Source organism: Synchiropus splendidus, chromosome 14 (assembly GCF_027744825.2).
Source record: "Synchiropus splendidus isolate RoL2022-P1 chromosome 14, RoL_Sspl_1.0, whole genome shotgun sequence".
NCBI lineage: Eukaryota > Metazoa > Chordata > Actinopteri > Syngnathiformes > Callionymidae > Synchiropus > Synchiropus splendidus.
This window is the reverse complement of record NC_071347.1, coordinates 16,725,414-16,742,845: the sequence shown is the minus strand read 5'-3', so window position 1 is coordinate 16,742,845 and position 17,432 is coordinate 16,725,414. Positions and strand designations below refer to the sequence as shown.

Sequence of the window (17,432 nt, the reverse complement as noted above, 5' to 3'; positions counted from 1 at the left end):
TACATAGGCCATTTTCAGTATTTTTCTTTTAAGCATTAGAAGCGCTGATAATTTCAAATCATTTGAGCAGTCATTGTGGGTATTTTTGTTTTTAACAGAACCTAAAAACTGAATAAAGATCTAAGGAACAAGACCCAAAATATCAACCGAATAAAGATTTACACAAATGTGATTTAAAACATTGTAAAATATATTAGCAATAATAGTAATTTCTGGCTAATAATTCTGATTTAAATCCAAGTATTCCTAAATACAAACCAGTTAGATGAAAATCTAAAAAAAAAAAAGAAAAGAAATGTTATTGATAGGCAACATTCTTGAATGACAAAGACTGCTAAATCACATCTAGGCTTAAAATAGGGGGAAAACAAATAAATATAAATATTAGAGATACACGCTACATAATAATAATAACAATAATATTCACAATGAGAAATCAGAAAACGTTATTAATCCCAAGGGAAATTGTGGAAAATTATGAATAACAGTAAATAAAATGGCCTGTCAAGCATTCACACAATAGTAATAATCCAGTATGATGAAATAATAATAATAAAAGTCTATTCTAATGACTATTCTAAAATTACTGTCAACTTTCATGCTTCAGGTATTTAACAATGTGTGTCATGAAAATGCTAAATTATTGGATAAAGTCACTCAAGTCTTGAATTGACGTTGGAGTAAAATACGACTCGGATAACTATACCACTTCAGATTTGGAATGTACATCAGAAATATATGTTCATTGCGTATCAACAGAGAAATGTGCTGTAATCGCACTGACTCCTCTACGATTACTACTAACACATAAGCGCCACTAGAGGGCAGCATTTCATTTCTATTCCTTCCCCTTCTATATTGAGCTATCCCGATTTGCTGAGTGAAATTGTTCAAATTGTATGTGTTATTTGCTTGTTTTAGTTAAACAAAATCAGTATTGGCACAGAAGTCGTGCAGCACACATGCCAAACGAGGCAATCGGGCAATGTTTTACAGCCCCATGCTTTATTTCAAATGCACCATTTTGCCAAGTTGAAATGTGGGATGTTCACTTACCTATAGGAGAGTGGCCAGTTATTGACAAGCCAGCCAACACAGATGAGCAATGGCAACTTGATGACCGCGGAACATCCACCCCTCACATGAGCTGCAGCTTTGGCAGCAAAATAAAGAGCCAAACACAATAGAAGTGAGAACAGAAGTTGCCAGATTCCTATTCCTTGCCGGGGGTCACCCCGAACTGCAAGCACCAGATTAAGATCAACAAGCTTAAGGCAAATGGCTTTTATTGGGCTCACTAAATTACTGAACTTTTTGCATTTTAAAACACATTCAGATACATGTCAACACATTTTTTTGTCATTTGTTTAAATCAGAGTAGTGTTCTTGTAGGGGAAGAGGGGGCATTTTAAACTCTGTACAGTCTAAACTCTATAACTCCGCACGTAAAAATAAGAGGAAACGCAACTTCTCAGGAAGAACCCGCCGCACACTTGAGGTACAAACTAGCTAACAAATAAGGCAAAAGTAAACACATCAGTCATTTGTCTTATTTAGGCAGTAAAACCGTGTCAACACAGAAAAACAAAGCGACATGATCCATCAACCCCCGACGTCCCATCATACATGACACGTTATAATCCCGCGGCAAATACCTGTTTACTTGCAGTTGAGGATAGAGTGGCGAGTGTGTGGAATAACTGACTTTGATGAGGCAGGATTCGTGTGAAATTCTGCGACTTTATCATGAAACATCAGATTCCTGAGACCTACAGAACACAAGGAATGACTCTTTATATTATCGAAATAGATAAGCTCTGTACCTCTCCATCCTGAAACAGAATTAGACGAGAAGAACTCATGAGGTCGATTTATATTAAAGACTTAATGTGAATCCTATTGCACCTACTCACTCTGTTATTATTATTATTTTTATTACAATTATTATTCCACGGAGACAAACTGTTAGCGAAGAAAACATCTGTGAGGTGAGAAGGCATCTGCATCGCTGACCTCAACAATAACCAGCAGGTGAAGCGCCCTGCTGCTGCTGCTATAGTGCGTTCAAATCACAAAATGAGCTCTGAATCCAATAAGCTAACTGCCAACAGCAAACCATCCCGGTGTCAGCCTCAGTCCCAAAGTTCGGTGTCACTTCCAGGGTGTCTCTGCCAGTGAGGCCCAGCACAAGCCAGAATAGGGGGCCTGAAGGAAACCCCTCTTTGCTCTCTCTTTAAGACCAGTGTTGAGACTTGAAACAATAAGTTAGGAGACTTGCGACGCTGCCCAGTGAGACCACACTGGAGGTGTCAGGAGTGGTGTTGCTCAAGGGTCAGCCAAATGACAAACAAAGAAATAGGGGGTGGTGGGGCCAGGCTTCCGTTGGCCACAAAGGCGACAGTCTGCAGAGGCTCTGTGGCTCCATCAGCTCTGGCGCGGTCCATTTGCCCCTTCATACTTTTTTTTTTTTTCACAAGTTTATATTTCATCACCGAGTTGTTTAATATTTCTATCTTCAAGTCCATGCTGTGTCCAGACGCTGAGGCATTTCTCTTCAACGTGCGACAGACAGCTGCGGCTGGGAAGAGATGAGAAAGAGGTTGTGTTTAGGGAAGCGAAGCAGAGTGGGTTTATGAATCTACAGTACGATTTGTGATCCATGACTCGGGCTGGAGTGCATTTTAACCTCCTCAGCGTCAAATGAAAAGTGAACGGCATTTGGAGTCGATGAATCACCTGCATCACGACACCACGCAGCGACAGCTCATACAGTCCTGACCGCTCTCATCAGGTGGGTTCAGCTTCCTCAGTTTATGCTGTCTGATTTCTCTCACCAGCGTGTAGAAGGCGTCCTCCACTCCCTACAAACAACATCAAATCTGATTTTAAAAACACTTACAGCTGGCATGTGATCATCTGGACGGCATGTGTGAAACACCAGGATGTCAACACGGACCTGTGCCGCAGTTTTCAACTTCTCTTTCGGTTCCAATGATGGAATCCTGCCATTTCTCAGACGAACGTGTGAGTCAGACACTGTGAGAGCTCAACAGCTACTTGTACATGGAGTCCTTTCAAATACTGTTGCGGAGCGTTCTGGCCAAGGTAACCTGTCTGAGTCATCGCAAGCGGCGCAATAAAATCACTCCAGCGATTAAGAGCTCTACGGTCCACAGCTGCTCAAATACTAATTAAATAAAGTTCATCAGGCTCCTTCCACGTGACGCCAAAAATTAGCAAAGAACGATGACATAATTATTAACAATGCAGGTAAAAATGATACGTTTATGGTACATTGTAATCCAAATAAGTGGTTTGAAGGATAAATAAGTAGTGAGGTTCACTAAATCCAAAACAAATATGCAGATTTCTATGGCAGCCAGTCTGAAACAAATACTGTTATTAACGTTAAAGTACTCCAGAGATTTACACGATTCATGAAATGGACAAATAAAACAACATTTTAATCGCAACTTTTGAGTCAACTCGTCACACATTTTGTATCCGTTCTAACTGTAACTTGAAGGAAGTTTTTATCAACAAAAGAGTGGCCAAAAACACTTATGTTTACACCAACAACCCAACATATCAGCTACTGTTATGAATGTTCTTTAGAAGAACCTCAGAGGCACTGAAGAGGCTCAACAACATGCTAGAAGCACAACATTGTAAATCCTCTAAGATAACATTTAGAACTGATACAGAAGGTCAGAATAATTTGCCATCAATTGCGAGTTAACAAGGCTATTCATTGAGATCAAAACATTTTTAATCTATTGGCAACCACTATCATACATAGTAATCCAAATAAGTAGCTTGAATGAAGAAATATTGAACCGCTCTTCTAAATAAGTAGTGAGGTTTACTAGATCAACAACAAAATTGCGGACTTCTATGGAAGCCCATCTGAAACAAATATTGTTATTTGCGTACTAAGTACTAAGTACTAATTAAGTACTTCAGACACGATTAACAAAATAGACAAATAAATATTAAGTTACAGAATGTAACTTCAGTTCTATGAATATGTGCGACACCCTCTAACTATTCACCCAACCAGGCCTCATAGGAGTCATAAGGGCGGACAGACAACATTTTAATCGCAATTTGTCAACATTTCAGTTAACCCGCGATTAAAGGTAACGTAATCACATATTTTGTATCTGTTCTAAATGTAACTGGAAGATTTTATCAACACGAGTGGCCAAAAACACTTGTTGATTTGTCTTTAGAAGTACCTCAGAGGCATTGAAGAGGCTCAACAACATGCTAGAAGCACAACATTGTAAACATTATAGGCTACTATACTAAGATAACATTTAGAACAGGTACAGAATGTCAGATAAATTTGCCATTAATGGCGAGTTAACACTGCGATTAATTGAGATGAAAGCACTTTTTATCTGTTGGCAACCCAAATCCAAACTACCAATGCGAAGAAAGGAGTTTCCTGAATGCATCGCAGCTCAGGTGCATGAAGTGCTGCTCTTCTCAAAAGCAACATGGACCACTCAAAAATATAACAAAAAACAACAACATAACTGCTGCAGATGTATGCATGAATAAAACGATCTAATGTGGATTGTTCCAAATGACATTTCAAGTTCTGTGCCCCTCAACATGCTTATTCCACATAAAACTTTTCCTTTCATTTCCTACTATTTTTTTCCTGGCAGGGACGGACTTCCATAGTTTACACATCAGTCAAGTCGGATTTAAGTTTACGTGTCATTGACAGTCATTGAATAAATCCCTTACAAGTGCTAAAAAGCTGCACATTTAAAATTGTTGAAGTAATATAACCCGGCACAGATTTGAGGACTGTCTTATTTTGCATTGAAAAGCGAAGTCCAAATCTCCTAAAAGCGGCCTCACCTGTCTCGTCTTGGCCGACGTCTCGATGTACGGGATGCCGTACGAGCGGGCCAGTTCTTGGGCTTGCTTGGTGTCCACAGTTCGTGCAGGCAGGTCACATTTGTTCCCCACCAGGACCATGGGAACATCGTCCGAGTCCTTTACTCGCTTGATTTGTTCTCTGTCGCAAACAAGAGGAACAACTTCAGCATCAGGAATGTTATCCAGAACCAGGTTGTTTGTCCTCCACCGGAAACAGCCAGGGAGCTCTAGGACCCTGAGGAAGGGGAGCTGCCAGTGCTGGACTGTGCAGCGCTGCTGTAGGGAGGGGAAGGATGAGCAGCATTACCTCATCACCACAGCGGCCAGCGCCAACCACCAAGCAGGTCAGGGTATGGGGGTTGGGGGCTTGGACTCTGTGAGTCCGATCAATCGGATCAGCTCTTCTGCCACAGAGCAGCTGGACACGACCACACAGCACTCACGCTGTCAATACCGCCCAAAGAGTTCACTTCAAATCTGGCAGGTGCTTCCAAATGAGATGAAGTTGTCAAGGTTAGAGACCAAGCTGAGGTATTATGATGTTTTGTTCAGCACAAAAAGCCAAAGGTATCTCCAACGCACCCTCTGACACACTCATTTCTGACCGTGATTCTGTCGAGCAACTCTCCATGAAAGACTCACGGTGGCCCACACTTTCCTGGACTGTGGGTTACTCCTGAAATAACATCCTCTTGAACCGGAGGAACATTAACCAAGTTTAAAAGTAACAATGGAGGAGGACAAATGGCCCAAATGAAAAACAAGAAACAAAGTCTAAAACTTCAGAGATGGGGAATAAAATGATCAACTTTGGAGATTAAAAAAAAAAATCTTGACAAACATTTCTGATGAAACCAAAAATCACGTGAATTAATAATTCCACCAGTTACGAAAAAAGTAGAGATGAGAAAGTTTCCTTTTCCTTCTGGACACTGTGATATCACATCGATGAAATTAATTTGGTGTCATATCTATATTTTCGGTCACAATAATTATATAAAATGGCGCCATTTACACCAGCAGTTCTACATTCCATGTTTTAATGTAAATAACAATTCAGCAAACTACATATTTCAGACATTGCCTTTTTCTAAAATGGTTCTTTATCCAATAATCCTTCCAAAATGGACAAGTCGGGTGTCAATTTTCACCTTTAATTATAGTTATCTGCAGCTATTTATAGAAGTGTTGACACAGAATAATGTCCCGAAGTTAGACGTAAAAACTATGTATGCCACTATATATGCTCCTTCTTTAACCTCTGTCCATTACTCTGGATGAGTAAATACTCATATGTTCCCCCTCATTCACCTCCACCTCACAACAAACCACTATATCATCAGCAAACATCATCATCCATAGTGACTCCTCGATATCCAAAGTCACAATTAATACTCAGTAATATACATTTTACGGGATAAACAGACGACCTTGTGAGAGTACTTTGACTTCATCCTTTTTTGCGGTGAGCAGTAGCAACTGCCATGTTTCATCAGCCCAGCCTGCTTGAACGTAACTGTTTGTTCTGCGACTGAAACATGAGCGAGCTTCTCGCTCTGTTCCTCCTCGGCTGTCCTTGGGAGTGCCACCTCTCCCGGCTCATCTAATTGAGTCAGGATCGATTTCGTCGGCATCATTCTGTAATCCTTCAGTAGGGAGCCAAGCTTTCTTTGGCTGCGCTACATTATGACATCACCCAACTGCTGCAGGGAGCTGGCACACACCAGCCCAGGGAGCCCCTGAGAAACACACTCGCTGAACTGGGAAAGCAGAGGCACAAAGCGAACTCCTTTGGTGTCGGGTGTGTACAGAAGATTTAAGCTCAGGTGTTTGGTAATATGGCCACACCTGTACTGGTGAATGTCCTCAAATGACTTGGTGTTGTTGATGGCGAACACGCAGAGGAAGCCCTCCCCCGTCCGCATGTACTGGTCCCTCATGGCGCTGTACTCCTCCTGACCTGCAGTGTCCAGGATGTCAAGTAGGCAGGTCTCCCCGTCGATCACTACCTGCTTCCTGTAGGAGTCCTGCAGAGCAACACAGGAGTCAGTGAAGACCAACAGACCTGAGCGAGAGATCCGTTACACAGCTCAAGTGGGATTTGACCCCAGTCTGCTGCAGGGAAAGTGAACATCGATTAGGCTTTAAATATCTGTCATCGGAGCACATCATAAGAGGTGAGCGCCATCTTTATTTTTTATTTTTTTTAGACTGCCAATGAGGCCGCAAAAACATGGGAGTGCCTTCCTTTTGTTTATTAGAGCATAGGGGCCAGGAATGCAAATACACAAAAAGGACATTGTCTGGCCACATGCAGGCGTGGTGAGACTGGAGGAAGACGGAGGAAGAACAGGAGGAGAGAAAGTTCTTTCAGGCTTCTTAGAGGTTAATTTCACTGAAAGAGTCTTGAGTCTTTGCGAGCGTTTTACATTGCTATTCTCTGGACGATCGAAAAATCATTTCACAAGAAAATGAAGCCAACTTTGTCGGTCGCTAACCCGATCCTGGTTCTCACCACGACTGGGAATATAACCCTGGCCTGAAACACAACTGGATCACGAGTCTGAGCCGTCCGACATGGCTGGTCAGCTTGATGCTCGGTGCCATAACAAACACTGAGTTAAGCAGATCTGGACCAAGCGCGGCCTGCAGGCCACAGGAGGCTCTCTGACTGCACTGACGCAACTCTCATGATCATTTCTGCCAGCAATACTTTCACTAGCTCAACCTGAAATATGTTGTGATAAAGTTCTTTCCTACATTTTCTTTTTTTTTTTTTGACAGCAATGGACAGGAATTTGAAAATATTATTTGAATTCAAGTTCCTTAATATCATATGTTGGGGCTGGGGAAAGAAATTGATACTCAAATATATCACAATGTTTTCATATTTAAATAATATGAAAAATATTAAATATTTTTTTAACACATTACGACGCCAGCAAGATGCAACATCATGTCCGTTTCCTTGTAACAAACTTTTTTTTCAAACACCAACTATTGTCAAAAGTAAACCAAGGACTTGTTGATGGATTCATGTAGCTACACAGTGCCATTTTGCCATAATATATATACAAATTCATAATTCATATAATATATAATATATATACAAATTCATAATATATATACAAATTAAGTCACTTGGTCAGAATGGTGAGATAAATGAGAAGTCTGGCCTGACAAACGGCTCTTTTGCGAGAGTTTTATGCTGGTTATGAGAGAATTTGCAACCCTGTGCTAACATGTTAGCGCTCTCTGCTAACCGCTGCTCAGTATAGCGCTGGAGGATTGTTGAAACTGGAATAACACCAACAATGCAAAGATGGTGGTCCTGGGCTGTAAAACTGCAGGGAAAGTATTTGGATGTTAATTTTTTAATCCAGCTCTCACAAAGACTCTCTCAATTCAGTCCCCAAAATATTACTGTCATAACCTGTTCTGGCTCCTTGTTGTTGCACACAAATTGTATCTTTAAAAATAGTGTAATAAAAAAATAATACCTAATACAGAAATGCAACAACGGTCACCACCTCAACCACACGTTTGTGGGACACTGTGATGTGCATTTTTATTATGACTCATCTTTCAATTCATAAATCACACTCACAATATAAATCAAATCCCAAATATCAGGAAAATATGAAACAAGGCCAAATGTATATGGCGCCAGCCCCATCATATATACTTCTTTTTTCCCCCTTTGTTACCTCAGGATATACAGTATTTTTTACATTTTGAATTGTATTAAAACTACGACAATAAAGGCATTCAATTTATTTTTTCCCATCACACTAAGGCTCTTTTTCTTCTTCCTCACTCAAAATGGAATTAAGTCTTATGAAACAATTTGCCACGCTGAGTATATTGGATGGGGATTACACCTCTCTTTCTTTGCTCTCGACACTGTTCCATCCCACTCCTTCAGAATAATGTATGCGTGTCCCAACAAAGCCATACCTCTATAGTGGGGTCGTACTCATCCACAAAGTGGTTCTGGATGAGTTGGATGGTGAGTGCACTCTTGCCGACACCTCCAGCTCCCACCACCACCAGTTTGTACTCCGTCATGTCGGTTTCAGCTGGAGGGAAGAAGGGACGAACAGATTAGTATGAACAGTTACAAATGTTACAAATCCTCCTGATATATCCAACAGATTTGCTGTCACAAACATCGGGTGAGCGTGCTGTGGTTGAGACCCTTAAACGGGAATGTTAGAAATGTGCTGAAGGTACATCATGTTCCTGGTGTGAGCAGACAACAGTGCGGGGAGCTCATGAGGAGAGAAGCCGACGCACTCATCACTCAAGCTTCACGTTGCTGCTGTTGGCCTTTAAACCTCACAAATACCAAGAGAGTGCAAACGACAGGTCAAAACTGGCTTTAGTGAGTGCAGCATTTTCATGTAGATCACCTTCGGATACAGAAACAAGGCATCCAGTGGATGCAACATCTTCATCCATAAAGCAACCTCAGAGCTTTTTATGATGACAGATTGTGCCTCACATACTTTCTGAACCCTGTGTCATACTAAACATTTACTCTGCATTTATTTGCAAGTGAAAACACAATTGTGTTATCTATTTTTTTTTTTTATTTTCTGAGAATTTAACCATTATATTTTATTTGATCTGCATATTGTTTTTTCATGTTAATAAATCTTATCCCCACAGCATCAAAAATGCCTCATCTCCTCAACCCTTCAGGATTTCCATAAAAGGGGTTTTAGTTGAAACTACAAATATCTCGCTTGACAAGCCCTCAACTGAGCAACAGAAGAGACAAACAGTTGTCTCTCACCCATGCAGGTGACGGTGTGTCTCATCTTGATCTAGGGATTTGCTTATGGGAACAAAACAAACTCAGAGAGTTAAGTCTCTGCAGTAATTATTTGCAACACATTTTCAAATCCCGACCTTGTATTGCAGCAGAAGCCATGACAGGACTTATGAGCCATTGCAACAAGGTACGATTGAGTTTTCAGAGACAAGAACAAGATTTCAGAGTTCAGGTCGACACTTGTGAGACACACTGATGGTGAAATAACGTGAGAAGCTGAAAGCAAAACTGACAAGGTTCATTAGTCTGAAGAGGTGATCTGCTCTTAAATATCTTCCATGGATTTAAACATTAAAAAAATCCAGATCTTTCAATTGATAGGTGGGATTTGTGTTATTCAAGCCCCCAAGCAACATATATTTAGCACAATGAATTTCCTCTTTTCTTATGTATGTTCTTGTTGTGACTGGTCACGTTTAGCAAACACCTCTTGTGTCGTAGTTCAGAGGTTGTTTAGTACAAATAAATTGTCATTAATGAAACTTTTTTACACACAAAACTCACATTTTTTTTCTTCCAAAATATTCAGATTTTTATTTAACCAATAGGACACTATTGGACACTTGGACATTCCTCTATTATAGTTAGGTTGGCTTTAATATCTGCATCACTGTGTGAAGACTAAACCTTACTTGCATGCACTATTCTGAAATAAATATTTTTTGTGTTATTTGTTGAAACAAAGTTTGTATTTTGTTTTAAAATAGCATGTACTTCAGCATGGTTCCACACTACTTTAAATTTAGTCGGACTACCAAAGGTGGTCAGCAATACCACTTGAAAAATCATCTGAATTTCCGTGGTATTTTTTTATCCGAAGTGAGTCGTACCGGTTTATGATCTTCATTTTCAGGATTCCATTTTGTCATCAGCTCATTTGATGATGGTTTTCATGAGTTGGATTTTCATTTTTATCTTTCTGAGATCCCAACGCATCATTTTAAAAGTTGTGCAGAAACAAGTCCAAAGATGAAAAAGTAAAAATATATACACACATAAACAGTATATATATTAAACCACAGCTTAGTGAGGACCCAAACACGCGACTTAAAAGCTCCAACGTTGAGGAAATGGTGTCTAGTCAAAACAAAACAAGGAGTTACTGACATGGCAAGCGCGTGTCTCTTCAGGAATTTGCCACGATAAACACCGCCACACTTCTCAGATCTTATCCAACGGCAGGTTTTCTACTGACACCAGTGGAAAACAGAGCGTTCTGCCTTCTCTTGGAGAAGTGGGCCATGTCAGCTTCTGATTAATAATCCACACATGGAGCACACACGACGATGAACAGCAAATTTAATCATTGATGGGCACGTTGGCACGTTCTCACACAGCCGTGGTTGGACGCCGCTCGGACTGAGATGGTGCTCGAGTTCTAAAATGGGGTCAGAGGAGGACAGGAGCTACAGGGACCGCTACAGAGCATCTTTTGGAGTAGTTTAATAAACGATGAAGAGGAAACATGAATGTCAGTGTGGCTCAAAGTGCACATAAAAGTGCAGGTATGGACTGGTGTTAGTTTGACCAACAACTTCAAGGTCTCACTGACAAATGAAGGGACACAAGCAGCACTTTGCTTGTTGAGGACACTGGGGAGGCACTGGCATCAGTTTTTTCCAAAACCAGTGGTGTACTTGCATTTGAGTGCTCACCAATGCTGATACCAAGTACTTACTCTATTACACATAAAGTCACTTTTAGTTTTTTTAAGGGTGGGACTAATGAATTAATTACGATTAATTAACTACAACATTATTCAGATTAATTAACTAAAAAAATCATTGAATTTACACTAAATTAACACTAGTCTGAATATATTTTTAATTCTTATAACATTGAAATTCTTGTACAAATATTTTCAAGACAGAACTTTAGTTTAAATAAGGTGATATAAAAACTTGAATACAGGCACCATGAGGATCAGCACCTCCAAGTCTGAGGCCATGGTTCTCGACCGGAATAAGGTGGTTTGCTCTCTCCGGGTCGGTGGAGAGTTCTTGCCCCAAGTGGTGGAGTTTAAGTATCTCGGGGTCTTGTTCTCAAGTGAGGGAAAAGGGGAGCGTGAGATCGATAGACAGGTCGGTGCAGCGGCAGCAGTGATGCGGTCGCTGTATTGGACCGTCGTGGTGAAGAGGGAGCTGAGTCACAAGACGAAGCTCTCGATCTACCGATCTACGTACCCACACTCACCTATGGTCACGAGCTTTGGGTCATGACCGAAAGGATGAGATCGCGGATACAAGCGGCTGAGATGAGTTTCCTCCGCAGGGTGGCTGGGCGCACCCTTAGAGATAGGGTGAGGAGTTCGGCCATCCGGGAGGAGCTCGGGGTGGAGCCGCTGCTCCTCCACATCGAGAGGAACCAGCTGAGGTGGCTCGGGCATCTGATCCGGATGTGCCCTGGACGCAGATCGGGAAGTTTGGGCTTCCTTGCTCCACGACCCGACTCCGGATAAGAGGCAGAAGAAGGTGAAGGTACAGCCACCATCGTGATTTATTGTGCCACTGTCAAACTGATGCAAAATAAACAATATCTTGTTGTTTAAATGTATGGATGGGTGCATCATTTGATTCAATAATATACCACATTCATTCAAATTGAAAAATGTGGCATGTTGTGGCAAATATTCCCATTCGATTAAACTGCGATTAATTGAGATTAATTCATCACAAATTCTCCAATTAACTAGATATTTTTTAATCGAATATCACCCCTATCTTTTTTTGCATTTTGCCATATATATCATTACTAGAACAACATTCCTCAGTATGTTTGTCTTGTACATGGGTGACGGTCACAAGTTTCACTGCAGTACAAAGACAAATATCACAAAATTGTCATAAACTGACATAAAATTCAAAACCTGCGCGCGGCCTTAAAATTCTGAGTACTGAAGCCTGATATCAAGCCAATACCTGATACCTGTAGATGACACTAAAGAACTTGTTTTCTGAGTTGACACACAATATTTAGAATGTCTAGAGGCTTTCTGGTGTAATCTCCGGTTAGCAATGGATCACTCCAAATGAACTGCAAAATTGTGTTTGCATTGGAAAATGTGTGTGACACCTTCTCCACAGTCGAATCTATTTGTCGGTGTCCGATTGTCTTTCCATAAATATGGGTCCAAAATAAAACTTCTAATCATCAAGGGTCGTGCAGCTCATTCTTTTAGCTCCTATACCATTTTTATTTCCATATTTAAAAACAATAACTGTGATCTGAGGCTGTAGTCCACAACATGAGCTGGTGATTTGCCTAAAAGATTTGCATATGTCCTGTGCAAACACGCAAAACTGAAGCCGTAATGTCTTTATTTTAGATGACGGCTGTGTCTTAACTTTCACTGCTCATTTCAAAACCAAAGCGAAATCTTCGGACCACAGGCGTGTTTATGTACGCAGGCTCGATAGTGCGCCTGTGTTTCATGTTATTTATAGCTCGCCACCTCCAGCCTGGGAAATTAACAGTTCGTTTTGAAACCCAAGAGCCGAGCCTGGACCCGAAGTATAATCTTACACGACAGCTTATGGAGGGGGGCTCCAGTCCTGAACAGTGAGAGGGCTGGCAGGAGCAGAGGAGGGATGACTTGCCCGGTGGCTGGGCGCTTCACTACAAAATGATAAAGGCATCAAGCTGCCGCCATTGATTTAAACTGGTGACTTATTTGGAGCTGAACATTAGTGAAGAACTCACAGGAGAAAGAGACAATAAAACGAATTACGTCAACATCAATTTAAATCAGACATTTAACACAAAATAGGAAATAAAATTACCAAAAATGAGCCATAAATGAACCATAAAAATCATCAAATTAAGTTAATAGAAAAATTAGGGTTGTCACTAGATTAAAATTTTAATCTTGATTAATCCCACTAAAGATGAGTCAACCCGCGATTAATGGCAACTTGCCCACGCATTTTGCATCTGTTCAAAATTAACTTACATTTTACTTCTTTTCTACTGCTCTCAAACATTTTGGTAAAATATTATACCCTATGAGAATATTTCTAGTTACTTTTCTAGACAAAAATGATCTTGAAAATACATGACAAGTAGAAAAACATAAACAAAAATATTGAAATACATGGAGAAGCAACATAATTTTTAATGTTAATTATTATGTAATAAGATGAGGCATTATGGAGAACTTTATGGCAAAGACAAATGCTTTCTTTAGTTCTAAAATATACAAAAATATGTTCAGAAAAGATCATTTTTGAACATTTTGATAAGCTTGTTAGTTGTTGCTTCATGTGTAAAGAACAGTGATGTTAGCCTGTTCTTTGCAACGTCTTAGCAACAATCACTTGAGGTGAGGTGTTGTTAAAAAAAAAAATAATAATAATAAATAGACAAAAATAAAAACTAAAATAAAAAACTATAAGAAATATATAGTTTTTAACTGCAAGATGGCAGGCATGCCTTCGGTATTCTCATTCAGATACATTATTGGAGGAATAGTTTCAAAATGAAAATCATTAAATTGTGTTCAATTTACATAAATAAGCTTAAACTTGTGCCAAAATACTACAAGAAGTATCTATAAATCTTTTGTCTGCTTGCGCCCTGCTCGACATTTAAGCGCATAATAGGTTACAAAAATATAATCCATAGGACCAGAGTCACCGGCCGGCGGCAGAGATAATAGATTTTAATGGAGCGATGATGGTAAGGAGATTCTCTCTGGGGAGGTATCATGGCTGAGCCCACCACACCCTCCCCCTGTTGTCCAATGACATCATGGTTATAGACATCATCTAAATATCACTGAGGCCGACACGTTTCAAACGGAAGGAGAGACTGATCAGTTAAGAAAAAATAAACTGCCTCTGCTTTCTGACAACAGAATTTGGCAGGAAGTGGAAGAGCAGTCGCAGTGAGATGCGCAAAGGAGCTACGCAGAGAACCCCAAGATAGGTAGTAAATTTAAAAAATAATAATAATGCTCCTAAGCGAACTCCTCATTTTATTGCTCTTGAGAATACAGTAGGCAAGTTAAACATAAATAAATAAAAACAGAGGTCATTTATTTACCTTCGGGAGGAGATGAGAAACTAATAGACCAAAAATAATCATTAATATTGGTTATGTATAGTTAAAAAGACCAATAACATTTGCTAAATATTCTTCAAATTCTTGCCACAAAATTAAGTTAGTTAATTTTGCAAACAAAAAAACACATTTTTTAATTGATACACCAAATCAATAAACCATACATGCAATATTTTTACCTAAAATACACATATCTTGATGATTTAACAGAATGAATGGTAGCTGTTCTTGTCTTAAAATGCATTTGCAGCTGAACAAGGACTGAATAGACAGATAGAATGTGGCAACCTGGATACACATATGGCCCCATATCGGAGTAAAAAGTGTAACAAAGTAGATGGTTAGGATTCTTTGAAGGCAAGTTGTCAATATCGCTGTGGCACTAAGGTGAATTCTGAGGTCAGGCAAAGCTGTTTTTGAGCAATGTGAAGGAAATGCTTGAACTCTACAGCTACTACACTGAACAGTAAAAGAGGAGCCGAGCGACGGCAGATGGTTTTGACTGCAAGAAAGCAGGTGGCTGGTAGAGAGTAGTGAAGTCACCCTGAAAAAACCCAGAGAGGATCGACAAGTCAGTTGAGGTCCCTTTGGGTGTTGCACAAGTAGGTCACCTGGTGTTTCCCAGGGTTTTTTTTATGAACCACATGTGCATCTTTTAAGAAGCAAAGAATCACCTGATCATTATCAGGCTCTCCAGTGCTGCCAGTTCTGACTTCACATTGAGAACAGATGGACACGGCAGAAAACACTCAACACAATTATTGGGTTTCCCTTTTAATTCGCTGTTAAACCCAATATCTAATCAGTCGATCAGATGGCAGCAGAGTAAATACACTTACGGAAGCACTCAAGACAACCTGCTGAAGTTCGAACTGAACATCAGAATGGTGAGGATCTCAAGCCGATGGAGCATCTTTGGGAGGTGGTGGAGTGAGATCATGGATCTGCAGTGAACGGAGCAGCGACCGAGTGATGCCAATGAATGCTACTGCAGGGACTTTGGAAGAGGCAGCCTAAAGAGACATTATTTTTCCAACCCTACCCCTTACTCAATAGCAGGAGGAATATTCAGACACCTCAGGATCCAATACCGATCCAGTGAATCTATTTGATCCCCCACCGATTATCTTTTTTTCCCGCATTTATTGATATCTCACTGTGCGAAAACCTGAGCCAAATATGCCTTCGATGTAATAAAAAATGTTTACAGAAAGTTGCGCACACTTGTTTCAACAGTGTGTGGTGACATCCAAAAAGTGAAACTTTCATTCCTTACTTCACAATATCAACGAATCACTCCAGTTTAAGTGAAATGATATTGTAAGTTAATAGTGTATCATTGGAGGGACACTATCGACTGAGAGATACGACCAAGCAATGAGAAAACACTCTTCAGTATCCTGGATGCATCCCACCTTGCTAGATCACATTTGTGTGTCATTTCTGAGCATATTTTTGCTATGTTTTTCTGCGTTTTATGGTGACTACTGGATTCTATTTAAGCCTTATGATGACATGTAACAACAGCTCAGCATCTTCTGGCTCCGACCTCAATGGAGATATAGGAAGGTTATAACATGGGGTTCGGTGACACAACACCTTCTTGTCATCAGTGACCATCCAAGACTCATTTTCATTTCAAGACATCACTGGACGGAATGAGAGGACACCAAACCAGACTCAGCTTGGAGTCCAACCAATTAAAAAGACCCACATTTTCGAATAAATAAATACGCTTTCAAGAGTTTGTACAGATGCAGACAGTAGAAGTAGCCAGGACTTGCTTTTACAAACACGACAGATCCAGAATAGCGAGTAACGGAATCTAACTTCCGCAGTGATACATTCGGTTTTGACTCGGTCTGACGGGGCGTCTCCCGATTTGTGTGTGTTCGTGCTCGTGTGTTCATTATCGACAGCAGCGAATGGATCGTCTTAACAGCGCGGGTTATTGACAATAAGCTGAAATGGAACGGGGTATATTTAGGTGAATGTCGGACGAGTAGGAGGCGTTGTGTAGCGACAGCAAGTTCAGAACTCGAATAAGAAAGACCAAACCGATTCACGCCAGAAGTCAGCCGTGTGTGTTAGTGTTTAACTGTGTGTGCAGCCACAAGTCTAACGTGTAAATAAGTGTGGACCAAGCGGGGCGTTACGTGGGACTGTGTCATACGAGCGAGCTATATAACATGTTGAATTCAGCAGCGTCCCCAGGATTCACACACACACACTTTGAAAAACACACCAGCGACACACACATATTTGGAACAACGGAATGTGAATACTTACAACAAGCGGGGTTCTATTTGGCGACAAGAGCGACGTATCGTCTGTAGCGGAGGGAAGAAGGAGAGAACGGGGGGTAAACACTATCTTCAGATATTGAATCCCAGACGTGTTTTCCACTGTGGAAAAGCAGTGAGCGGCGCAGATGTGGTCATTGATCGTGGGTGAGCGGCGCCCGCGTTGAACAATGTGCTTCCACTGTGAGAGGATGAGGAGCCCACGCCCAGTTTGACCGAACATAACCCCGCCCATCCAGTGGCCAGCCAGCTGCTGCGTTCAAGGGCAGTCCGGCAAACAACAGCAGCTAATTCGCTCTGGGGGAAATTAAATAACATTGAATCGATTTGACTGGAAA

General features: G+C 40.7%; 1 protein-coding gene across 1 annotated transcript; it reads right to left on the bottom strand.

Annotated features, from left to right (window-relative positions):
- Window positions 1–866: 866 nt before the first annotated feature.
- On the bottom strand, window positions 867–17,290 carry LOC128770631 (GTPase HRas). The gene is made up of 6 exons (XM_053885317.1): window positions 17,081–17,290; window positions 8,854–8,975; window positions 6,745–6,923; window positions 4,876–5,035; window positions 2,737–2,861; window positions 867–2,578 (listed from the first exon to the last, which is right to left on the bottom strand). The coding sequence occupies exons 2-5, from the start codon at window positions 8,962–8,964 to the stop codon at window positions 2,742–2,744; spliced, it is 570 nt and encodes a 189-aa protein (XP_053741292.1). The 5' UTR covers window positions 8,965–8,975; window positions 17,081–17,290; the 3' UTR covers window positions 867–2,578; window positions 2,737–2,741.
- Window positions 17,291–17,432: the final 142 nt, after the last annotated feature.